Here is a 26179-nt window from a genome sequence, read left to right on the forward strand (position 1 = left end):
TGTCCAGCTCAAAGTCCTCATGCTCAAGACTCTGGGGCCCAGAGATTCTTGAGGGAAATAACACATGGGGAAGTGGGGAAGTACAGACTTGTCTCCACACCTCTTCTCTAAACCACTTGACTCAAAATAGGAAAACCAGATATCCCTATTTGAGAACACTTTAATTATTAAGCAGGAGACCTATATTCTGTGCCCCACCACCCATCTTCCTTCCCCACGCCTCCTCGCTTGGCAGTGAGGCTCCCTGCTCTGTGCATTTGTCCCCAGCCACAGCTCTGATGGCAATTCCCTTTCTCTCCTCTGAATTTTACTGACATGCTAAGTCTGACCCCTACCCTTTAAATAAAACAAAGCCTCCTTTTTCTGGGTTTCTCTCTCACCTCCCAAGATGGGCCTCCCTTCCCATTCAGAGGAGCACTTACACCACATGACAGTCAGCACTTAACTGCTTCTGCTCCCATCTGCTCCAAGCCTACTTTGCTTCCTGTGTTCCCTGTGTCATGAAGGGCTCCCTTCAACTGTCTATCCTTTCTCCCCCTAGGGGAAAGCACAATCGCAGCCCCCACTACCACAAATTATTCAGCCGAGTTTCCCACATTTGGGGAAATTGAGGGGGTCAGCACATCTAGAGTATAATGGACAAGGCTTGTCCTGGGAAAACCACCTTTGTCATCATGGTATCTCTCCTGCCAGGTAAGTGTCGTTCACGGTATTACCCTAAAATCCCAGCCAGAAACCTGCAGGTCAAGCCACCTCATCCCTCAGGCCTCTCATCAGACCAGTGACCAGGTGCCTGTGGTTCCGGGCACCATCCACCTTCTCAGCCTCCCCCAGAGCCCATTCCTTCTGTCCTCCTCAGCAACCTGCCTGGCTCGGATGAACATGCCTGCTCTCCTTGCCTCCAGCCTCACACCTGATGGGTCTAAATCACAAATGTGACCACATTATTCCCTGCTTAAGTCCCTTCAGGAGGTCCCCACCCTTTTGGCTAATGTGCCCAGTGCTTCACAAGTCGTATCAAGCAGAATGATCTGGCTCCTGCTCCTCACTCTCCGCAGGCTACTCACTGACTTGACCCAGGCCACACCAAGCCACCTGCATTTCCCTAGGTGTGCTCACCTCCCACCGTCAGGAGACAGGGAGGCAGAATGCGCACAGCAGAAGGGGCAAACACCTCTTCACCTTTAAGCCACAGTTCAAGCATCCTCTTCTCTACAAAGATCTTCTTCCTGAGTCTCCAGGTAGAATGACTCTTTCTTTTGTACCACTGTGCAGGCCCTGGACTCAGTGTTTGCTTTCTCAGCTTCCACGTCTGCAAGCTCTGTACAGAAATGAACAGGCCTGTCAGCCTCCAGTGCCAGATGCTGAGGACAAAGTTCTGAAACCAGAGAGTCCATCCCAAGGAAATAATAGACTTGCATCACGATGATCACAGGATGGAATATAACAAAGGATAAAGTTTTAGAATTAAGTTTCTTTGGAGAAGAGAGTTGTAAGTATGGAAAAGGGAGAAGACTTAGATAAAGTGGGGCTAGACTCTAAGGATCTGTGTGAATTCATGCTAATATCTAATTCTTTTTATGTCGTCTCTCTCTCTTGCTATTGCTATCTATCTTCATCCTTACTTACTTTCTTGTTCTGCCAAGAGCCTAGAAGCAATGACACTGCAGGAGCAATGAACCCTCCCAGCACCCAGATCTTGGTTTCTAAATATATTTAATTCTCCATTAAAAGAAAATGAGACTCTGCAGAGAAATGGCTGATTCCAGAGCTGGGGCAAGGAAGATACAAGAGAAGCCTGAAATGTTTTATTATGCCAGAAAGTAAGAAAAGTATCTTAAAAAAAAAAAGAATGGGACAGGTTAAAATATCATCTGAGATGATCTGAAAATTAAAGTAAATCAAAGTAAAGGCTTGCAATGCCCTTTGAGTCAGGTTGGAATCCATTCATGCATACTGATAAACAAGTAGATTATTAAGTAGAGAGAAAGGAGCTTTTTCTTTAGTAGAATGCCAACCAGTAAATGCAGATTATGGAGTCAGAAAAGCACACTGGAGGAGGAACAAAGTATTTACATGATTCCAAAGTATCTCCCCACAAATTCCTTGTTAATTACAAAGGGGAAAACAGCAACCGAGCGGTCAGAGTTACCTTCAGCATTAACGGTATCAACTGACACCATGTACCAACTTAAAATGCACTGAGGAAGCATCACTTCTGTGATGTTCCCGCCTAATGGCAGAACTCTAATACAGTCACATGGAACCATGAGGCCAATCCAAATCAAGGGACATTCCACAGAATACCTGGCCTGTATTCTTCAAAAATGCCAAGGTAATGAAAGGCAAAGAAAGGCTGAGAAGCTCTTCTGGATTAAGAGAGACCCCCGTGATCACATGTTACAACTAAGCACCAGGAAAAAGGGAATAGCTACTAGGATAGCTGACAAAATTTAACTATGGACCATGGGTTATGTAACAATATTGTTTCAGTGTCAAACTTCCTGATTTTGATAACTATACTTATGGTTGTGAATCATGAGAGATGTCCTTGCTCTTAAGGAAATGCATACCAAAGATTGGGGGGTAAAGGGGCACAATGTCTGCAACTTACTCTCAAATGCTTCAGAAAATACAAGATGTAAATACAGAAAATAAATCATAAAGCAAATAAGGTAAAATGTAAACATTTGGTAAATCTGGGTAAAGGCTATAAGGGAGTTCTTAGCGATATCCTGTAACTTTTCTAGACGAGTGAAATTATATTAAAATTTACCCAACAACCAAGAATCCAACAACAAGGGATGAGTCAGAATTATGGTACAATCACTCTGTGGAAGCCTTAAAATTACACAGCCTTACAAATAAAATTTGTGAAGATATGTAACAATATTGAAGAAATGCTTATAAAACATACACTGCTGAATGATAAAAGGATACAGAATATTCTGTGCGTGTATTATTACAATTTGCAAAAGCATACACAAGACTGGAAGGAAAAAAATCAAGGGTGATAATACGGATATTTGGGGATAGGGAGAGACTGAGTGACTCTTTCTAAAAAACAAAACAAGACCAAAAAACAACTGTTGAAAAAAAAACTTGCCAGCACCGCACCCCCCCACCCTGTATCCCTGCCCCCACCAGGCTGGTGCACTGGAAATCAGTGTTGTTTACCTCATTCCCTTGCCTCAGGCTGCCCCTCCCCAAACCTTAACCAGCCACCAAAGAGAACTAACAGAGCAGGTCTGGAATGGCCACAGAAAAGGGCATCTCTGGGGTTGGAGGTGGCGGACAGGAGTGGTGAGGTTCCACAGCAGGCAGTCTGCCAACCCTGTCCCACAGAGCAGCTTCACAGTCCTCTCTGACCAGCCAGCTCAAGCAGCTGTGGCCACAGCTGAGGGGAAGCCCGGCAACAGCACATCTGAGACTCAAGCCTCCCATGCCAGGCCAGGACAGAGACCCCTTTGAGCACCCTTGGCCTATGCTGACAACACTCGGGCCCTGTTGCTGGCATGCTACCTCCTGGGCACAGAGAGGAAAGCTTCTTGGAACCTCAAAAAGTTTAGGAACTCTTGGATGACCTTATCTAGAGGCAGAGTGCTGGCTCTGTTGTCAACGGAGATAAAGTGTTAAGTCCTTATCAGCCCTTTACACTTTTAACAGGAATCAGGCTACTGAGGACTTGGCAGAAAGAAATTCAGAACAGAGGTCTGCTATCACAGGGTAAGACTCAGAGAGCCCTTGGCAGCTAAGGGAAACAGGGTGGGAATAAGAATGAGTCTGCCTCCTTTGCAGGAGAATCCATTGTCCCTCTTACTATAAGAGATGTCTTTATAACTCCTCCCTAAAAAAGTAGGAATAAGAATTAAACAGATTAAGAGACCCTCAGAGTAAGTAGCTGAGGTAGATAGAAAAAAAGAAATCCTGATTCCATAAGGAAGCAGTAGCAAAAAGCTTAAACTCCTGTGGAGAGAAACTTACTATACCTGGGCAACTTCTTTGTTCAGAGTATTCTGGACCTATTTCCCAACTGCTCCCCAGCCTAAAGCAAAAAGCACCACCATTCTGAGTCATGTGACCTGATTTTAAAATATTTTATTACATAATCTTTTCATGGCACCATCAGGAGTAACAAAAAACGTTATTCCCAGTTCCTAACCACATCCTGAAAAATATACATTTGTATTTATATATTTATATCAATACTCCACCCCTATCCCCTAACTCCACCACCTAGTGTAGGTCTTTTGCTTAAAGCAAGAAACTACTCTCTCAGGTAAGAAAATATATATGGAAGCTAAATGAAGTAACGGTTAGAATGGGGACAGGTTGGTCGTGGGGGCAGGGAGGAAGGGGTACAGTCCAGGCTAGGCAGGATGCATCACTGGAGTCCAGCAGAGGTGGAGGACAGTGTATAAAAAGGCAGCGTCAGGCAGGTGGGCTCTGGTGTCCTTGGTCCATTAGGAGATGGCCTTTGCCTCAGGAAGGAAGGCTTCCCAGTACTTTGCCAGCTGCAAAGAAGTGGGGACAATAAGCAAGTGCCTCCACCTAGTGGCAGAACCGGAGCCTGGGAGGGGAGCAAGCACAGTGCCACAGCACTTCCTCAGGAGCCTCAGATACCCAAAGGGAGGGCCGGAGCTGAGGCCAAGCTGAGGAAATGGCTAGGCTGAGAGTGGACCCTGGACACAATGGCCAGGCAGCCAATCTTACCTCTCTCTAGACTTAGAAGAAACATCAAGTGCAAAGGAAATCTCTAAACACAGTCCTGCTTCTGCCCTGGAGGAAGTATCCCTGCGGGGGCTACAGCTTTGCCCAGCTCAGTTAGTGCCTCACAATGGGGTCCATTGTTCAATACACTGGGCCTCAGCCTTAAGAGAGTTAGGTGTGGTACCATGGGGGTTACAGAGATAGTTGAGGTTTGTTCTTAAAAACTAACTTATTGTAGGATTAGGCCTAATCACCTACTTAGCTTAGCGAAACACCTACTAGATGCTCCATGTGAGAGCAAAAGGGCCATCCCATCCCATCCCCAAAGCCCCAACTAGGCAGCTGGCCTCTAGAGCAGGCAGAGAGAATGAAAGTCATGTGTAACTTACATACCTGCTGCTGTGAATACAGGAGTGTCTCAAGGTACTTGATCACGTGGTTTTTGAAGTCCTTGGATTTTTCTTTCTATAGGAGACAGGATTCTACACTGATCATCCAGACAGTTGCTCTGATCTCTCTTGATGGGATGGTGTTTATTGCTGACCAAGGCCAAACACAGCCACAGAAACTACAGCTAGCAGCTGGAATAGCTAGAATTTCCAGCCAAATAGCTCCTGCCAAAGCCTCGCAAGGCTATCTTGCATGGTTGGCAGGGGGTGGGAGGTGGAGGGAGAGAGGAGAAAGGAAATGGGACCAGAGGACACAAGACAGTTGCAAGCTTTGTGTTTTAACTTCTCTGGTCCAGCAGCAAGTGTAGGACAGCCACTTTGCCTCAGAACATAAATGTGAACACACACAGATGGCCATGTCTGTTCACAACAACTACCAAGTCACTGCCACTTCAACCGGTCTTCCCACTCAACAGACGTGAACAAAACCAACACTACCACTAAACAAGGTATTGTGCACTTGTGAGAAGTAGGATATTTTCTACCTCACCTCAAACCGTATCACTTCTTTTCGGACCACAGTTGAAATCCTTTCAAAGTCCCTTTCATACTGAGTCACTCGAGACTCCCACTGGGAAGAAAGGGAAAAGAAAGGATCACTTAATATTATGGTATCATTACTGGGTCGTAACCTTTGGAAAGCAATTCTACGTGTGAGACCTCAATTGGTCATTATGCCTGTTTGTCCCTCTGGGTAAGATTAGAAACCATATGGAGATTCAGTGTGTTAAGTCTGAGTCTAGGTAAAGGCCATTTGGCTGGAAAAGGGCCAGGCCTGATCTCGAAGATAGTTCTGGCACTCCAAAGCAAGGCTGGGAGTTCCAGAGAACTGAATTAGGGCTGTCGCCATACTGAATCGCCTTGGAGTTTTTCAGAGACCCACCCCAGTACCCCTCCTGCAGAGATTCTGATTTGTCAAGTCTGGGTGGAATAGGAAGAGAGGAAAAGGGTTAGGCCTCAAAGCAAGCCTGGACTCATTCTCAGAGGCTTCCCCAGCAGCCAGTCCTTTAGACTCAATCAGCTCTCTCACCTACTGTGGGGTTTCAAGCATCTGTCGGGGGATGGGACCCAGGCTCATTCAGGAGCTGGTCTACCCTGGGGGGCCTCACCTCTAAGATCTCATCCTTGGCCTGCTGCAATTTGTCAGGCTTGTTGGCCCAAAGCAGCCGAGCCTCAGCCTCCCGCTTCTTTTGCAGCGTCGCTTGAGCATCCTGCCAGCGCTGCCACGTCTTCATACGCTGGTCGAAGGCAGCCTGTGGGGGTGGGGGGTTGGGGAAGAGCACAACCAGCCCTTCAGGAGCTCCACTGGCTCTGCCTGGGGTAGGGGTGGGGGAGGGCGGGCTCTCTCCCAGCAGCTGTGCTAGAGGACTGAGCAAGGGCAGGTTCTGCAGCCGCGTTAGTGCCCAGCTGGAAGCTTCACATCAAAAAGCACAAGCTTGGGTAAGACTCCTCTCCAAGGCTCCAGTGGGCCGGTGCCATGCTGCTTCATGCTACTCCCAAGGCTGGACAGTTGGGAGCACAGCAGGTGGCCTGATGCCAGCGCCCAGTACTGTGGCTTCTGAACTGCCTCCCTCCAATTAGTCCCTGGGGCTACATACTTTTCCTGAGGTCCTGCCTGCCATGTACCAGGAACTAAGAATACAGTGGAGAATGAAACATGTGGTTCTACTTTTAATGGAGCTTATAATATAATAGGAAAGGCTGACATATATTAATAATTGCAAATATATAATTATAAATATGCAGACTACAAAGTAAAAAAGCAGATCTATTATCAAAATAACAAACCTGGGAGATATACCAGGGAAGCCAACCTAAGGAAGCAATCTTTAAATTAACACCCAAATAGTATACAGGATTAGCTTAACAAGTCTTTAAATAAATACTTGAAGATACCATGGGGGACACGGCTTCCATCCCATCTATACATTCAACTGATACATATATATAAAAGCCCCCAAGAAGCTCCCCAAGGTCCACTTACTGGTTTTCCCAGTTTCCTGTTCTTTTTTTTTTTTTTTTAACATTTTTGTTTTTAATTTTTATTGATTTTACTTTTATTATTCCATTATTATTTTCAAATAAGTTCCACATCCAGCATGGATCCAGTATAGGGCTTGAACTCATGACCCTGAGGATAAAGACCTGAGCTGAGATCAGAAGTTAGATGCTTAACTGACTGAATCACCCAGGTGCCCCTAAATATTTTGAGTAATCTCTACACCCAACGTGGGGGTCAAACCCACAACCCTGAAAACAAGAGCTGCAGACTCTACTGACTGAGCCAGCCAGGCACTCCATCCCCTGTTTCTAGTCCCTTGATCACATTTCCAGAGGACAGCTGTTGGCCTAACCAAACCATCCACCCTCACCACTGGCTTATTAGTAGCTTCAAGAGGCAGCCTGGATGAGAGATCTATACCTGGGGTCAGCCTCCCAGCCCTGTTCCAATTTGCTTTCTGCAGAAGTTTTCTGGATGTTTTCTAGGTCTCCTTACGGCAAGCATTCACCAAAGTTTGAACCTTAAGGAATGAAATACCATCATATTTACCTTCCTCAGTGTTGACTGTCACTGCTGCTCACTTGCAATTTCTTAGCAGCTCTCAATGTCAAAGTATAGGTAAAGGATAACCTCATATCCATGTAAGACCCAAGACTAACCCTCTGGGCTAAGGGCGGTACAGCTCCAGGTTCAGGGGAGAGCAGAAAAGAAGCATCTGCTCATCTCCCCAACCTACCACCCACTCATAATTATGAAGAGGGCTGGTGAAGGGTCTCTAAGAAAAGCCTAGCTTGCAGTTCTGCACTCAGGCATGCTGCCCCAGTCCCTGCCTGGAGCTCTAGGCTGGGCCTCTCTCACGTTGTACACGCTGTACACGTGAGCTCACCCAGCCTCGGGGTCACATCTAAGAGCTACACTCTCCTGAGACTCCAAACAATGCCCTCCTTAAAACCTTCCCAGGGAGGGCCCATCCCTAAAGTAGTGCCCCAGCCTTTGTAGTCTGACCAGTTCTACGAATTCTAAAGCAGGTTATTTTTCCAGCCTCTTATCACTCTGGAGTTAGCAGCAAACCAAACAGCTGAGGAAGACAATGAGCGATCTCACAGGCTATAACGAGCAACTCTACTATGGAGGAAGTGAGAGCCCCGGGAACAGCTTGGTTCTTGACAACACAGGGGCTCCCAGGTCAGGGAGATGCTGGGGATGGGGAGTGAGGGTGGCTCTGTTCCAACTCAAGAGGCTCATCCTGGTCCCAAGCTGGAGCAGGGGCGGACTCAGGCCCTTATAAGGCAGGCGCCAGGCTCCCTCTTGGCTCTTTCCTCTGTCTCAGGGAGGCCATGCGAGAGGTAATATCACTGCCCACTGAAGCTTCTTTGGCTTTCTGAAAGGTCCTGGGAAACCAGACTGCCCCGGTTACCAGGAGAAGAGGTGAGGTGCTTGACCTGAGCGGCAGGCTGCAGTGTTGTTACCAGTGTGGTCAGCACAGCACACAAAGGACTCTGGTGACAAGCTCTCTCAGCCCCCTGGCCACACTCCTCCATGCAATGCCAAGCCGGTTCCGTGTAGTTACCTGACATTAGAGAGACAAGTGGAAGCCAGCAAGAGCTCTTACCAGGGCAAAGCCGCCGTTTACTGTTAAGGAGGCAAAGACCAAAGGACTGAGGAAGTGACTGCTCCAGGGGGCCGAGACAGCAGGTCTATGATAAGCCTCACTTGAAGAAAGGAGCACAGAGGACAGTGTGCAGCTTTAGCAATAAGAAGGGCCTACTTGGAAATTTAAGAGCAGTCATATCTCCAAATACATTTTAAAAACTGGCTATGAGGCCTCAAAAATGACACAGTGATAACTAGCTAACAGTTAAAATGGATTTTTTGGTTCACAAGATACCTTCTCTCTTGAGAGTAGAAAAAAGTTACACCTACTTTCAACTATAATGGATGAAAATTTCTTGGGAAGGGGAAAAGCAAAACAAAGGCAAATTAAATAAAGGGGAGGAGAAAGAAGAAGGGAACAGAAGCTTACGCGGACTATGGCCAGGAGACGAATGTAGTCACTCAGGAGCTCAGCAAGGAGGAAGAAGTCATTATTGGCCTGTTCCTGGTGGAGCTGCTCAATTTTTTCTTCTACCTCAGCCAGCTGGGAGAGCGCCCGTGACAGTGCTGTGTTGTCCTCAGAGCTCCCAAGCATGGCTAGACTCTTTGCAAACTGGGCTGTGTTCAGTGCGAGCTCTGGAAGGAGGAAGACAGCGAGGCTTCTTATCTCAAGAGGAAAAGGGGCAAGTCAGTTGGCACTGCATGGCATGCCTTAGCAATTCTGCCTTCTGCGCATCTAACAACTGTGGGCTCTGAAACCCAGTCACTTACACCAAGGCCAAGTGTACTTAGAAAAGTGAAGGGAGTGCAGTGTGGTCACACGAGCAGGCGAACATCCGCTGTTCACCAGGTTAAGGCCTAGCCTACCTGAAAGCAGCAGCTCCAATATTCCTGGAGAACTAGGGGCCAGTTAATACAAATAGGCCAAAGGAGTAATTCTAGTTTTTATGTTAAAGCTCATTGCTAGTAGTCTGTTGGCAGGAGAGAGAGTGAATGTACATGCACAGTGCCATAGTCTCACGTGTCCTAGAGTAGGACAAACTTTTTCTAGGAAGGGCCAGATGATTTAAGCCTGTGGATCACAGAACAGCCTTACTTTCTCTTTTTTCACTTATCCCTTTTAAAATGTAAAAACAATTCCTAGCTCCCAGAGCCAGGTGTGACCCATGGGCTGGGTCAAATTTTACCAACCCTCACATTGGCTTCATTTAAATGGTTTTCTGCCTGTTTCGATTTCTGTTTATTATTGTATTTGTTTGTTTACTTAAGTAAGATTCACGCCCAGCATGGAGCCCAATGCTGGGCTTGAACTTATGATCCTGAGATCAAGACCTGAGCTGAAATCAAGAGTCGGATGTTTAACTGACTGAGCCACCCGGGTGCTCCTGGTTATTGCCATGTTTAAGGCAGAGAAGGAAAGCATTCAAACTTGGCAAATTTTACTAGCTCTTTAGGCAAATCTCACCAAAGAAAGCTGAACAAAGGTTAGGAGACATGTATGGTTTCTCTGAATTTACATATTGCCCATTTGACCATGTAGCTGAAGTATGTGACATCACTTTGGATATAAGCCACTGATTTAAATCATACCAACTGAAGTCCATGTCCCAGGTGAAGCTGTAGGTGGGGTGGCTCCCCTGCACCCCTCCCGGCTAGAAGGCACAATTGTTCACAGTGGCTGAATCGTGTTTCCTGTCAGGAGGTGCAGGGCATATCTTTTTTATGAGAACATCAAGGACCAGGTGGGCTGAGAATTTCAACTTGAATGGCTGATAGGCTTGGGAACAGCATGCCTCCCACCCACAGCTCACTGGAGAATCAATTTCCCCCAGCTCCAAGTGCATTTCTGAGGTTGTTACCTTTCCTATGGTTGACTAGAGTTTCTACAACAGCATGCAGTTTCCGTAAGCGCTGCTCTTCGCACTCTACTTCCTGGAGCTTCTCCTCAAACCACTGAAACACACAAGTCCAGATCTTTAATGGAGGTGATTCCTACAGGCTACAGCACAGAGTTTCCTTAAGGGCCTGAATTACCTTAAAAGAAAGTCTCTATTCTGAGAAATGTCAGGATTCCTCAGGGCTTCTGAACTGTAAGACTGAGGGGGCAGGGGAAGCTGAGAGGCACAGGGCTACTCACAATGTCTGATTCATTCATCTTGATGGTCATTTTGCTGACTGCGTCCGTGGCTTTGTTGAACATCTTGAGGAGACCAGCACCACTCAATGTCTGGGTACCCACGGCGCGTGGCAGCTACAAGACCAAGAAGGCGGGGATGGCAAGTTATCTGCTGCCCCTATTTTAGGTTCAGAAGAATTAGTATCCATCAGATGGCATGCCCCAAACTTGCCAAACAAATTATTTGAAATGTAGATTGTTTTCAAAGGTAGTTAGAAACATCTGTGACTAGCACATATAGAAAGAAAAAAAAAATCAAAGGACTATGTTAAACATAATAACAAAATTTTCATTTTGATATAGTGTGCAGAAAGAAGATAGAGTAAGATTGTTGTTTAGCCAGGAGACTTGTTGAGATGGTCTGTTATCCCAGGCACAAACTGCTTAAAAACCAAACATGCTTTTGTCAAAAGTTAAAAGATCCTCTGGATTAGCATACTCTGCACACAGCAGAGCCTAAGGTCTTGAGAGGCTCTGAAGCTGTGCTGTGAGTCTATCTGAGCAAAGGTCTAAGGACAGGAGCATTATTTACTCAGACTGGGGTTACTCTGAGGGATGATCTTGTTAAGCCAAGCATGCCAAACATTTAGAAACCATTTGATTGGTTCAGTCTTACGATTACTTTCTTAAGGTATGGAAGGAATGCTAAACAATCTACAGTAAACATACCATGCTGAAAAATTCAATTTAGTATTCAGGGCGATTAGGCAAACAGTTCTCAACTTGGGGCCATGTTGACACTTGGGGACATTTGGCCGTGTCTGGAGATAATTCTGGTTGTTAAGAATGGGGTGGGGATGCTAATGGCATCTAGATAGAGGCCAGAGATGCTGCTAAACCTACTACACACAAGACAGCTGTTTACAACAAAGAATGACGCAACCCAAAGCGTCAATAGTGCTGTTGTCAACAAAGCCTGTTTTAGGGGTATGAAGTGGGGATGAGGGGGTTAAAGGGAAAAATGGATACAGGAATCCCAGAGGAGGAATGAAAAGATTTATGCACTAAGTAAAAAAATTTTAATTAAAAATTTTCATTTTAGGGGAGAAAAAACCCCCACATATAGCTAGTACCATTTTCTTCATTAACATACTATATACCGTATGCAATTTCAGTAAAAATTTACAAGTAAAAACACTGCGTAGCTCAGCAAGTTAAGCATCTGACTCTTGGTTTTGGATCAGGTCATGACCTCACAGTTCCTGAGTTCAAGCCCCGATAGGGCTTAACACTGACGGCCCAGAGCCTTCTTGGAATTCTCTCGCCCCCTCCCCCTGCCCCTCGGTCTCTCAAAATAAATAAATAAAACTTTAAAAAAAAGTTAAGGGGCGCCTGGGTGGCTTAGTCGGTTAAGCGTCCGACTTTCGCTTGGGTCATGATCTCGCGGTTTGTGGGTTCGAGCCCCGCATCGGGCTCTGTGCTGACTACCAGCTCAGAGCCTGGAGCCTGTTTCAGTCTGTGACTCCCTCTCTCTCTGACCCTCCCCTGCTCACGCTGTCTCTCTCTCTCTCTCTCCTAGAAATAAATTAAAAAAAAAAAAATTAAATAAAAAAAATAGTTAAAAAATAAATAAAAGTAAAAGCAAAATGAAAAAATAAATACAAAATGATAGTCCTGCCCTGTCACTTATTTCCTTCTAGTTTTTTTCATATGGGATACAACATTGTTTGATTCCAGTGTTGCTTTTGACCTTTAATGACTAACATGTTCCTATAGCTCTCTCTATATACTTGCTGTTTCAAGTTTCACGTTTTATTTTTTTAAGTTTATTTATTTTCAGAGAGAGAGAGGGAAGGGAAGAGAGACAGGAAGAAAAGAATCCCAAGCAGGCTCCATGATGTCAGTGTGGAGCCCCACGTGAGGCTTGATCCCACCAACCATGAGATAGTGAGCTAAGCCAAAATCAAGACTTGAATGCTTAACCAACTGAGCCACCTAGGGGCCTGAAGTTTCATTTTTTATAATTATTATTTTTTTTTAAGTAAGCTTTACACCTGAGATGGGGCTCAAACTCATGAACCTCAGATCAAGGGATGCATGATCCACCAACTGAGCCAGCCAGGCGACCCTATATACTTCTTATAATAATAAGATTTCTAATGAATATACTGCTATATATAACAATAATATAGATTGCCAATGAATATATATGAACGCTTCTGTATACCTTTTGTTTATGACAAGAATAGTGTATTTGTTGTATTGATAAATCTCACTTAATTCTTCAATTATTAGCAATTAGGCCATCTTCAGTTTTTCACAGTCCTGAACAGGCTACGCATAGCCTGTAAAAAAGACCATCTACTTGAGTCAACACTTTCGCTACATGGCAGTTCTGTGGTCTGTTTTTTTTTTTTTTTTTTTTTAAATTTTTTTTAATTTATTTCTAGGAGAGAGAGAGAGACAGCGTGAGCAGGGGAGGGTCAGAGAGAGAGGGAGTCACAGACTGAAACAGGCTCCAGGCTCTGAGCCGGCAGTCAGCACAGAGCCCGACGCAGGGCTCGAACCCACGAACCGCGAGATCATGACCTAAGCGAAAGTCGGATGCTTAACCGACTAAGCCACCCAGGCGCCCCAGTTCTGTGGTCTGTTTTAACTGGTTTTGATCTAATGCCCCTGAGCTCCTCGCACAAAATAAGCATTCAATTTGAGCCAAGTCGTAACCTATGAAAGACGTTCAAAGGACTTGCCCAACAGATCATTCTGTTGTTCCAGGAAGACAACAGGGTACAGTCTGACTTCTGAAACCAGTTGCTTTTAGGGGGTCTAGGTGGCTCAGTTAGTTAAGCAACCAACTTCGACTCAGGTCATGAACTCACGGTTCGTGAGTTTGAGCCCCACGCAGAGCTCCGTGCTGTCAGCTCAGAGCCTGGAGCTTACTTCAGATTCTGTATTTCCCTCTTTCTGCCCTTCCCCTACTTGCACTCTGTCTCTGTCTCTCTCTCTCAAAAATAAATAAACACTAAAAAAAAAAAATTAAAAATAAAATAAAACCCGTTGCTTTTCACTAGAGGCATAACTTTTATTTCAAAGGCTGAAAAATACCTGTCATTCTTGAGGGCTTACAAATTAAGATACAGTCTTGTACTAGGCTAAATGCATACTGAATGAACTAGTTTCATTTCACTGCAGGCAGATATAAATTATGAAATTCAGTTTATATAATACTAACCTCTTCTTTTTCTAAGAACTCCCTGACATCAGGATCCTGTAACATGGTAGGATGACTCACAATCCTCTGAAGGTACCTACAGGATATAAGCAGTTATTTGGTTAGTCAAACTGGCCTCACAAGGTTTTGGGTGTCAAGGGTATGTCTTTCATTACTTTAAAATGTCCTCAGATAAGGCATTTAAGTATGACTCTGCTTATAAGCACATTCTAATTCATGTTCTTCACATTTCCAAAAAAAGAAGAAAAGTAACTGCTCAGTAGGAGACTTCAGAGCCAATCATATTTGCCTATGAAAGAGAATCTCACTGTCTGCTCACTCAGGATGAGGAAAGAAGATGTTCTGTTACTAAGGTGGGAAGGTCAGAGACAGAGGTATGAATCTTTTATCCAGTCAAGTCTCATCTCCACTAACCCCAGTGAATGTTTCATAATTAAGTCTCAGATTCAGCTTTTCACTTCTTCATATGTTTTTCAGGAAAATGGATGTATGGCATTTACCTTTCTAGAGCAGCCCTTCGTTTTTCAAGAAATTCTGCAGAAGAAGAATCTTCCTTCCCAACTTTTACTTTTGTCATTCCTGGAATGGAATTTGAAAAGTAAAAATAACTATAGATCATCATGAATTAAAAACAAAAACAAACAAACCTGTGAGGAAGGCAATAAGAAGAGTATTACAAAAACCAGCCAAAGGCCACTTGTACACTCTATGTCACAAGGAGACATGAACAAAAGATTCTTTACATGAGAGTCATTTTTTGAACTAGTCTAAAAGTGCTGAAGGTTCTCAACTCTGGGATTGCAGAACACTGTATGTTTTCTAAAAGGGCCAAAGGACTCTGAGTCTAGATGAACAAACATCAACTGATGGCAATGGGAAGGTTCCTCAGCTCCCCCAAACCCCCACCCAATTTAGTACATTTCAATCTGAAGGAAATAATAATCATTTAAGACTGCTGATACCAACCACCCCCCCCCCACACACACACACAGTGAAAGCTCAAAGCATAGCCTCCTACTGCACCCAAGGAAGGAATACATGTCAAAACACGCTATTTCTCTAGGCCTCATGTAACTCACAGGAAACACTGGAAATATTTCTTTCCTAACCATAAGATTTCACACTGTTAAGAGAAGTATTCTCATATACTAAGTAGAAAGTATACTGCAGAAAGAATGCAAAGGAAAAACTCCAAGCAGAACTAAAGACCACATGCTTACCTATTAGGCTTTTCTCTGGTGGAGGAGGGACAATAAAGCCATTCTGAGAATGTTTCTCTGAAAGCTTCTCATAAAGACCCAGAAAGTCACTAAATCTTCTTTTCACTGCAAACTGTTTACTCCTGAACATTGGTAAGCTCGTCTTAGGGACAGAAAAAACACAAGGCGATATCATTTCAAATAGAAGACAAATATCTTAGAAGTCATCTGGCTGATGTGAAAGGAATTTACTTCCTAGATCCCTGTCCTTTAGCCACCTGGCAAATAACTTTATCCAAGGCTGAGATTCTTACACTTTTTGAACTACAGTCCCCTCTGGCTGTCTGGGAGTCTACAGAGTCCTTCTCAGAATAAGAATTTTAAATGCATAAAATAAAATGTATAGCATTACACAAGCAACTAATTAAATTCAAATCCAGTTCTACTTCCAGGTTAAGAACACTTGGTCTAAAAAGAAACAGATGTTGAAGTCTAGTTTAAAGTGGAAATCTATGGTCACCTACAACCTGTTCATCTTGCACTGTCTTATCAAGGATATTTGCCACTGGAATTAAAGCAGCAAAACTGAAGACAGACCAGAGGAGGGAGGATCAGGTGAAATGTCTACACTATAGCTACTTTAACCTCTGAAGTGTCACAGAATCTAGAACTCACAGGTGGCAGGCCAACAAGTAGCAATGAGACAATATAAAGGAGACTATCAGTAAGAAAGATAGGGCCTACATCATAATGACAGATCATTTAATACTCACCAGGTAGGCAAGATCTAAGGAGGCTGTCCTTGCCAATTGTTAGCAAGGAAGTATATCAATGGAAACTTTTACACATGCCAATGGGAGTATATTTGGTACACACTTTTTAAAAAGTTTGTATTAAAAAAAAACAAAAAACAACAGAAACAAAAACAAAACTTTGTATTCCTTTTCCTCAACATCTGCTCTATTTAGTACCCTGAGGGACTCCTCTTGGTTCTATACACACTACAGAAACTCTTCTACATGTGCACTAGGAGACATGAGCAAGAGTGGTCGTGGTTCATAATTACAGAAACTGGAAACATGCCAAATATTCACAACAGGAAAACGGATATATTATGCTATAATCACACAATGGACTAACTACAGCTACACACAACATGGATAGCTCTGAGAAACAATCCTAGTAAAGAAAACACTATTTTCAGCATGATGCCGTTTTTTTGAAACTTAAGGACAAGGCAAAACAGTATACTGTTTAGAGATACATATGTGAAAAATTTTTATAAAGGAAATGAGAGACAACTCAGGGGAGTGGTTGCCCTTAAAGTGTGAGGCAGGGATACGACAGGGAGAAACACGCAGGTGGAATCAATGGTACTCATCTTAAGACTGGTGGTAGGCTCAGGGCTTCATTTTTTATGCTTCATAACCTGCATACAACATTGTGTAAGTTTTGTATGCATTAATGTTACATAAAAATGGAAGACCAGACCTGAGGGGTAAGAGGCAGGGAAAGTATTAAAAGAAGCTCCACATGGGAAACCTCGTAAGACCTAACGATTTTTAAACAGATGACAAGTTTGGGGCAATCCACCAAACTAGTTCTAAGCCACAAAGTTCCTACGAAGGATGGGAAAATATCAGAGATATCACATGTCTTAATAAAACTTACAAAGTTTCACACTGAAGTGTTAGCTCTCTGGAAGAAAAGTGGAAAGGCTCAGATGAGATTACCAAAGGGATGCAGGCTTGCTCCATCTTGAGTAAACTTGAAGGAGGATGTTGGCAAAGAAACTAAAGAAATACCCAGAAACAATCTGAATGATGACCTTCTTGGTATACCCCCAAGTCTATTAAGTTGATCACCAGCTGGGCCATTTGGACTCACCTGTGTTGTAACTTTGTAGGCTACATAGGCATTCATACCATCCCCTGTGGGAAAACAAGAAAGCACAAGAAGATTATTCTGTAAACCAAAGCAGTGCTGATCTTGCTAACATCTAACCAGGAATCATAAGCCATAGGACCCCTGTAGAAGAAGAGATACTTGTTTCATCTCCAAGCTTTATAAACTATCTTACAATCCCCTACTTTGCCTTAGGGTCTCTGTGGCACATATCATGCCCCCACGGATGCTGGCAGGGTCCCAGGTTGAGTTAGACAAGAGAGTCAGCCCCCTGTTCCAAGGCCAGGCTCCATTTATACCCTCCACAAAGCAGCACTGGATACTGACAATCCATCGGTTGTTACCATGCCAATATTTGGGCTGGTTATACACATCTGTCTAAAACCAAACAATTCTCTTGCTGTATAAAGCAGGAGGAGGAGAAGGAAGCAACTGATGTAAAAGGAAACAAGCAGTTCTACCCTAAGCTAGCTCTGGGCTCGGTTTGCTCTTTCAGAAATACTGTCACGGACCCCTCCATTGGTGCTGGGGGACACTGACCTCTCTCATCTAGCAAGTTCACCCAGAGCAAAGGGCCTGGCAGGAAGACGCTTCGGCTCCCTGATGTCACACAAATCTCTTTCCTGAAGGAATTATTTTTGTGAAAAAGCCTTTGACTGTTAAATAATTTGGGATTCAAGCAATTGTTTTTCTCTGTGGTAGTGTTCTGATCTAGACCACTTAGGGACATAAAGGCACCATTGACTCTCTGAGCAGTGAAAAGACATACAGTGGACTCTGACAAAGCTCCAGTGCTAGAATCTGGTGTTTTGGGCTGGTTTTGTTCCCTGCTTCCCCACCCCTCAATTCTTCCTCACACCAAACAGGAAAACCTAGGTCAACAATTACTAAGTGCTTATGATTCCAAACTGGTCCTGGGAGAAGGCCCAGGGGAAGAAGGTGCAGTACTGAATCAGCAGGGTCACATACTGCAACCTAGTTCCAGTGAGATGGCCTGGAATGCCTGTTTTTATCAAGTACACAGAGAAGTTGGAGATTATACAGGAAGGAAGAAGGGCTTGTCTTCTCTACCTTTCTAATCCTACCAAAAGGGTGTGTGTAAAACAGAAATCATAAGCTAACCTTTAGAAATTACTGCATATCAATACCACTGTTGGTTCTCTTCTAAACCACTTATACTACATTGCCTAACACTAAGAATGTTTACCACTGTTAAAAGGGGAAAAAAATCTAAATTTACTTTATAGAAAAAGCATCTCAATTTCATTCATAGGTCATAGTCAAACTTCCAAGTGGTCAATCTCATAATTTAGTGCCTGCAAATAAGGAAGCCTAAGTGCAAACATACTAACACAGAAAAGCAAAGCAATATCGTCAGTTTGCTAGCGTATCAGCTGCTTTTACTGCGGCAGTGAGTGAGGAAAAATATACCTGCAGGTACACACAGAGTTCATAAAATGTGGAAATGGGCTAGTAATACAGCAGTTTTAAATTTACATTAACTTCCTAAATAACTGCAGAGAGTTAGAGATGGCATATACAAATTACCATGGCTCTAAAAAGCACATCCTGGTAGAAGAGGGACCCTATTTATTTATTTGGTTGGTTTTATTTTTTATTTTCATTTTTTTAAACTATTTATTTTGAGAGAAAACATGTGAGCAGGGAAGGAGCAGAGAGAAAGGGAGAGAGAGAATCCCAAATAGGCTGTGGTAAAAGCATGGAACTTGATCTCACGAACTGAACTGTGAAGTCGTGACCAGAGGCAAAATCAAGAGTCAGACGCCCAGCCAACTGAGCCACCCAGGCACCCCAAAGTTTTTTTTTTTTTTTAATTTTTAATGTTTTATTTATTTCTAGGAGAGAGAGAGACAGCATGAGCAGGGGAGGGTCAGAGAGAGAGCGAGTCACAGACTGAAACAGGCTCCAGGCTCTGAGCTGGCAGTCAGCACAGAGCCCGACGCGGGGCTCGAACCCACGAACAGCGAGATCATGACCTAAACGAAAGTCGGACGCTCAACCGACTAAGCCACCCAGGCACCCCAAAGTTTTAAGTAATCTCTGCAATCAATGTGGGCTTTAACTCATGACCCCAAGATCAAGGGTAGCATGCTCTACCAACTAAGCCAGCCAGGCACCCCACTTTCTAATGTATTTAGATGTGTGTGGGAAGGAGAAACACACATTTAATAAACAGCCCACACAAACAGAAGGTGTTGTTGTAAAGATCAGGTCTTTTCTTTCTTTAATGTAATCTCTAGATTCAACATGGAGCTCAAACTCACAACCCTGACATCAAGAGCCACATGCTCCAATTACTGAGCCTGCTATGGTGCCCCAAGATCAGGTCTTGAATATGAACACGCTTTAAGTAGCTGGCTTCCTGGCATCAACGTGACTAAGAATCTAGACTATGTACAGGGAATGAAAGCCTATCACCAAAGTGATCTATGTTTAAATAAATCTGATCCACAAGCTGTTTAAATTACTGTTGTGAACTGAATTCTGTACCCCAAAAAGATAACATTGAAAGTCCTAACTGCCAGCATCTCAGAATGTGACCTTCTTTGGAAACAGGGTCTTTATAGAAGCAATCAAGTAAAAATGAGGTCAGTAGTAGCGGGCCCTAATTCAATTATGACTGCTGCCCTTATAAAGAGAAATGTGGATACAGAGACAGACACATATAGAGAGAAGACCATGTGAAGATGCCCAGGAAGAATGCCATGTGACAATGAAGGCAGAAACTGGGGTGATGGAGCTACAAGCCAAGGAATGCATGAGGTTCCCAGAAACTAGAGGAGAGCCACAGGACAACCTTCTTAGTACCTTCAGAGGGAGGATGGCCTTGCTGACACCATGATTTCAGAATTCAAAATACATCCCTGTTGTTTTAAGCACTCTGTTTGTAGTACTTTGTTACAGAAGTCCTAAGAAAACTAATACAAGCCTTCCCTCTTCTGGTCTATTAAACTTCATTACTTTTATTTTTTTTCCAAAAACATCATGACTTTTTAAAATTTTTGAATATTTGTTTATTTTTGAGAAAAAAAAAGAGAGACAGAGAGAGACAAGAGTATGAGTGGGGGAAACACAGAATCTGAAGCAAGCTTCAGGCTCTGAGCTATCAGCACATAGTCCCGCACAGGACTCAAAGGCATGAACCGTGAGATCATGACCTGAGCTGAAGTTAGACACTTAACTGAGCTACCCAGGTGCCCCTAAAACATGAATTTTAAATATTAAAATTAGTATTCAATTGTTCTTATTCTAAGGATTTAAAGCAGGTAATAACTAGCTTAAAATCAATATGCTTATAAAATACTTATAAATATTAGAGAGGCAAAAAAATAACCCCGCCATTTAATCCAAAGTACTGGCCCAGGCTCTACTACCCTGGACCATACTGTGACCTGACAGGAAAACTGCTGTGCTGACAGCTCAGAGCCTGGAGCCTGCCTCAGATTCTGTCTCTCTTTGCCCTCCCTCATGCTCACACTTGGTCTCTGTCTCTTAAAATTGAATAAACGTTAAAAAAAAAAAAAAAAACTTTTTAAAATTCCTGTTTCTAGTTCAGAACAAAGGGTTGGAAATTACATTTTCCTCTTGATCATATAAACAGTACCAGTATTTAGTAGGAGGAAAGGCTCTGTAAAGCCTCTTCTCTCAAGGACTGTACCTAGAACAAGAAAAATTGAGGCCTGTTGCTCTCTGCTTAATAATAGCTTTCACAAGCTTGCGACATGAGAAGGCCATCTAGAAAAATCCAGGTTCTGGCCAAAATCATGTATTGTGCTTTTTGAAAACCTAACTTCGTCCAAACTTAACCAAAATTCAACTGAGTCCTTTAGTCATTACCTATCAAAGAGAGATGCAGACTTAGGTGTTTCTTTAGGCCATTAAGAATGCCTGATAAATAATATATAAAAAGAATTCCAAACTTTTTAGGGGAAAAACAAATTCAGTATCCTCAAATTTTAGATGTTTTAGGATGCTTAAAAAGAATTTATGATTTCAAAGAAAAGTAAAATGGTCTCATCAACTCTGATGAGAAAAAGCAATTTTTGTTTGTTTGTTTTTAATGTTTATTTTTGAGAGAGAGAGCACAAGTAGGGGAGGGGCAGAAAGAGGGTGACAGAGGATCCAAAGCAGGCTCTGCACTGACAGCAGAGAGCCCAATGGGGGGCTCAAACTCACAAACTGTGAGATCATGACCTGAACCGAAGTCAGATGTTCAATCGACTAAGCCCAGGCACCCTGCAATGTTTGGGTTTTTTAAAAAGGATTCTGGGGCACAGGCTGGCTCAGTCAGTGGAGCACGCAACTCTTGGTCTTGGAGTTGTAGGTTCAAGCCCCGTGTCAGGTGTAGAGACGACTTAAAAATAAAATCTTTAAGAAAGAATTCTAATAGTATTTAATGTCTCTGATTTTTTTTTTCCCAAAAGCAAAGAAAAGCCTAATAAAGTACTAGGTAACTGCTATTTCTAGCCTTAGAAGCATAGCAAGGTTATGTTGTTACTAACTCAGCTCTAGAGGTAACCATGTAGAAACGTTTGGCTAGCCATGCTTTCCTTGGCCACATCCTAACATCAGAAGGATATTCAAATACACTTACCTATCTTCTCAGGATCAGTTATACCGACTGTCAAATCAAATTGGTCTTCCTGTTCTTCTTCCTCTAGCTTTTAAAGAGAAGACAAAACATGAGAGTTAATACACAAAAAAAGGCTATTAATTTTACCCTGCACTTATCTTGTTTCAATATAACAACATTAATTTATATCCTTCTATACATCAGTGTTAAGCTCTGTCCATTTCCAACACTCCCAATGAATCAACCTCCACAATTTTAGGGTGAAGTTTGCTCAAAGATCTTTGTTACATCTATTCACCTAAAACCTTACTTTGATCATAAGGCATAATTATTAGATTTTGGAAGACTTGCCTCTGTTGGGCTAAAGAGGGAATGATGAAAGACTATACTCTCGAATATGGGAGCTTCAGACATTACATATCATTAGTGTTCACTGAAAGCCTCTGTGTTATCCTCTATGTAATACGTATTTTGTCCAAGAAAGAGCTCTTTACTGGTTTTTGGCTGTCTATTAACCACATAAGTCTTCTTCAAGAGTCATAATTATTTTCTCAAGGTTCATACTCAACTGAACTTTAGACTGTCAACACAGCCCTAAAAATCCAAAAGAAACAAGACCAATAGCACAAATTCTCACCTCTTCATAGCTTGGCTGGGACTTAGAATTTGTGGCTTCCTGTGGAGGAAGAGAAATCAGTGCTTTGGCCGGCATTTTCTTCTGATTATTTTGTGTACTGTCCAGGGAGAGCTCCACTGTGGCATCTAAAAATAGTTGATATTTTACAATGAAGATCAATAATGGGTCTTTGATGGCTAAACTTCAGTTCTATAGGCTAAGAGACAAAAAACAGCAGCAACCACTTGCAATACTTACACGTTTTCAAACTAAGCAAGAGTCTTTTCGAGCAAGAGTTGAGAAATTTGACCCAGGTGAACAGAACAAGAGAAAATAAGAGCTTTTTACATGGATAAAAGGGGAAGATGGTAAGGGCAGTGCTCTTTTGGCACAAGCTTGGCAGAACAAGCTCTCTCATTTCTAAATACAACTGCCTGGCTACCCTGTCCTACCTAAAATTTAGGCAAGAGTCAGATATTAAGCAAAAGACTACATAGCCGAAGTCAGTGTACCAATTTACTTTACTCTTAGGAATATTCCCTTAAAACTTTATATAAACTCTATTTATTCCTGTTATAATGGTTTGTAAAGGAAGAGTAAGTACAGCTAGAGTTAGATGTATTGACAGCAAAAAAAGGACATCAAAGGAAATCATGAAACCCATTAAGCTAGAAAAAATATACCCAACATACAAACACAATAACTCTTGGGAAAAGGCACTACTTGTCACACCTGAGAATGGCTATGTTGTTTTAGCAGTTTAAGAATTGGGGCAACTGGGTGGCTCAGTTGGTTGAGTGTATGACTTCAGCTCAGGTCATGATCTCGCGGTTCGTGGGTTCGAGCCGCGTGTCGGGCTTGGTCCTGAGAGCTAGCTCAGAGCCTGGACCCTGTTTCGGATTCTGTGTCTCCTTCTCTCTCTGACCCTCCCCTGCTCACACTGCAGGTGTCTCTCTCTCTCTCTCTCTCTCTCAGAAATAAATAAAACACATTTAAAAAAATTAAGAAGAAAAAGAATTATTTGCAGAGGTGCCTGGGTGGCTCAGTTGGTTAAACATCTGACTTTGGCTCAGGTCATGACCTCAAAGGTTCATGGGTTCAAGCCCTGCATCAGGCTCTGTGTTGACAGCTCAGAACCTGGAGCCTTCTTCAGATTCTGTGCCTTCCTCTCTCTCTGCTCCTCCCCTGTTCACACTCTGTCTCTCTCTCTCAAAAATAAATGTTTAAAAAAATACTTTACAATTATAGTTTTAGATCATCTTGCAAAGATTATGTTTAACACATGCTATCCAAGGGATAAAAAGATGTAATATCCGAAATCTTTCTAATACAAACAGTTAAAAAAAAATAGTGCTTAAAGCTGCTTTTGTCTATCTGGGAAAATCTCAGTTGAGCAGAACTCACTCCTTAGGTGTTCTAGAAAGGGCATTTTAAGAGAGCATTATGTACCATTTTTAGACATTAAATTTTTTTTTTTTGACTAATAAAAAAAGAGTGCACTTTCAACTTGGAGCAATGGAGCTAGAAGTTCAAAACCTAAACAGCTAAGATTTTTTTTTAACTAAAAAAAATTTTTTAAATGTGTTATATTCATTTCTAAGAGAGAGAGAGAGAGACAGCATGAGTAGGGGAGGGCCAGTGAGAGAGGGAGACACAGGATCAGAAGCAGGCTCCAGGCTCTGAGCTAGCTGACAGCACAGAGCCCGACTCAGGGCTTGGACCCATGAACTGTGAGATGATGACCTGGGCCGAAGTCGGAGGCTTAACCTCCTGAGCCACCCAGGTGCCCCAAGATTTTTTTTTAATAAAGAAAAACAAAAATATCTACTTGGCCTGATCAATAGGCATTCAATTTTAACCTCAGAAAATTCAAAGAAAGCTATTTCTTTTTCTTTTATAGACTTTCCTTTGGAGCTAAAATGAAACCAGAGATGTGGGTCTAGAAGATATAACTAAGTCCTAGATCAATGTTCAAATCATTAAACGTGAATCACATCTATAAGTATGGATAACACTGGTAGAACCTAGTACCTACCAAGAAAAGAAGAAAGGTGGTTATGTAATCTGACCCTGGTGTGGGAATATGAAACAAAAAAAAGTACACATGATAAACATCTCAGGATAGTAGGGTTCTTTGGAGTAAGCAACCAACTTAAGTAGGTTGAAGATCCATCATGTAGGCCTCAAGTAAATAATGAATTTAACAAGGTGTTTAAAAATGAAACAAGAGGCACTTTTTTGAAAGACTGTGCACATGCAAGTTGAAGGGGGCAGGGGGAGGGGAGAGGGGAAAGGAGGGGGGAGGGGAGGGGAGGAGAAATCCCAAGCAGGCTCTGCACAGTCAGTGCAGAGCCTGATGCAGGGCTTGAACCCACAATCTGCAAGATCATGACCTGAGCCGGAAGTCAGATGCTTAACTTACTAAGTCACCCATGCACCCTGGAAGTACTTATTTTAAACCTTTCGGGGGAGCCTGGGTGGCTCAGTCAGTTGGGCGTCCAATTCTGGCTCAGGTCGTGATCTCATGGTTTGTGAGTTCGAGCCCTGTGCTGACCGCTCAGAGCCTGGACCCTGCTTCAGATTCGGTGTCCCCCTCTCTCTCTGCCCCTTGCCCGTTCATACTCTGTCTCTAGGTCTCAAAGATAAATAAACATTAAAAAAAATGTTTTTTAATAAAAAAAAAAACCTCACTTACTAAGTGCTACTGAAAGCCTCTGAAGGGTTGTGTATCTTTTACTGATATTCATGTGACAAAGATGCCTACACTTACATTAGAAAATGTTTTTGTTTTGTTTTGTTTTTCTTTCTTCCCAGGGTACCTGGGTGGCTCAGTCGGCTGAGTGTCTGACTCTTGATTTCAGCTCAGGTCATGGTCCCAGTATCATGGGACTGTGCCCTATGTTGGGCTCCTTGCTGAAATGGAGGCTGCTTGAGAGTCTCTGTCTCTCTCTCTCTCCCTCTGCCCTTCCCCCCTGCTTATGTGTCCTCTCTCTAAAATAAAAATTAAAAATTTTAAAGAAAGGTGCTTTTTTCTCTGAACTTCTGACAAGAGTAATGGAAAAACCTTTGTGCTCCATCACAGACACTCAGATTGTCACTGAACTAATCATGCAGAAAACAAAACCAGAACATTTAAATCTCCACAATCAATATCTAAAACACCTGAGAAGGTACTCAAGTCCTAAACTAAATGTCTCATTATAGGTATTCCTTTCTGCAGATGTCTTATGTTCCTTTCTTAGTAATGAGGCAGGTATTGGCTGCTTATGAAAGCAGTAGCAGATCGAAATAAATCACAATCTTCGTTATTCATAAATATGTCTGTGATAAAGATTTCCTACATGTTCAGGTACACAAAATCCAGCCATGGGGTTAAGTCAGTCACACTAAGATTTCAAGTTCTTCTTATAAGCAAAGATAATATGAATGTTAAGGACCCAGAGAGAGAAAAAAACCTTTTAACCTGCCATATAACTAAAGATAATTCATTACATAATTGCATTTCTCCTCCAGTAACTTGATCCAAAACAATTACTACCAGAATGAACAGTGTACACTTTACATTTCAGAGATAAAGGGAATTGGAAAATCTTCTAATAAATCATTAAAGTCCTTATAACTTCTCTTTCAGGTCTTAAAAAATTTTTTTTAATGTTTATTTATTTTGAAAGAGATAGAGTGTAAGTGGGGGAGAGGCAGAGAGAGAGGGAGACACAGAATCTGAAGCAGGCTCCAGACTCTGAGATGTCAGCACAGAGCTCGA

The 26179-nt window shown here is 42.8% G+C and overlaps 1 protein-coding gene and 1 non-coding gene across 3 annotated transcripts in view; both read right to left on the bottom strand.

Annotated features, from left to right (window-relative positions):
• Positions 1-538: 538 nt before the first annotated feature.
• On the bottom strand, positions 539-701 carry LOC120222564. The gene has a single exon (XR_005526078.1). It is a non-coding gene; the product is annotated as a U1 spliceosomal RNA (small nuclear RNA).
• A 3375-nt stretch (positions 702-4076) lies between these two features.
• Positions 4077-26179, bottom strand: part of SNX1 (sorting nexin 1) — a 38916-nt gene continuing 16813 nt past the window's right edge. For both annotated transcript variants that reach the window (XM_039218731.1, XM_039218723.1), the window contains exons 3-15: positions 22438-22562; positions 21822-21888; positions 17189-17232; positions 15323-15464; positions 14603-14681; positions 14103-14178; positions 10892-11005; positions 10614-10707; positions 9185-9390; positions 6269-6412; positions 5650-5730; positions 5104-5175; positions 4077-4514 (exon numbers count right to left, since the gene is read on the bottom strand). In XM_039218731.1, the coding sequence (XP_039074662.1) occupies positions 4464-4514; positions 5104-5175; positions 5650-5730; positions 6269-6412; positions 9185-9390; positions 10614-10707; positions 10892-11005; positions 14103-14178; positions 14603-14681; positions 15323-15464; positions 17189-17232; positions 21822-21888; positions 22438-22562 (1295 nt within the window). In that variant the 3' untranslated portion in view covers positions 4077-4463. The remainder of the gene's footprint in view (positions 4515-5103; positions 5176-5649; positions 5731-6268; positions 6413-9184; positions 9391-10613; positions 10708-10891; positions 11006-14102; positions 14179-14602; positions 14682-15322; positions 15465-17188; positions 17233-21821; positions 21889-22437; positions 22563-26179) is intronic.

This window comes from Hyaena hyaena, unplaced genomic scaffold, assembly GCF_003009895.1.
Source record: "Hyaena hyaena isolate Hyena2069 unplaced genomic scaffold, ASM300989v1 scaffold_15, whole genome shotgun sequence".
Lineage (NCBI taxonomy): Eukaryota > Metazoa > Chordata > Mammalia > Carnivora > Hyaenidae > Hyaena > Hyaena hyaena.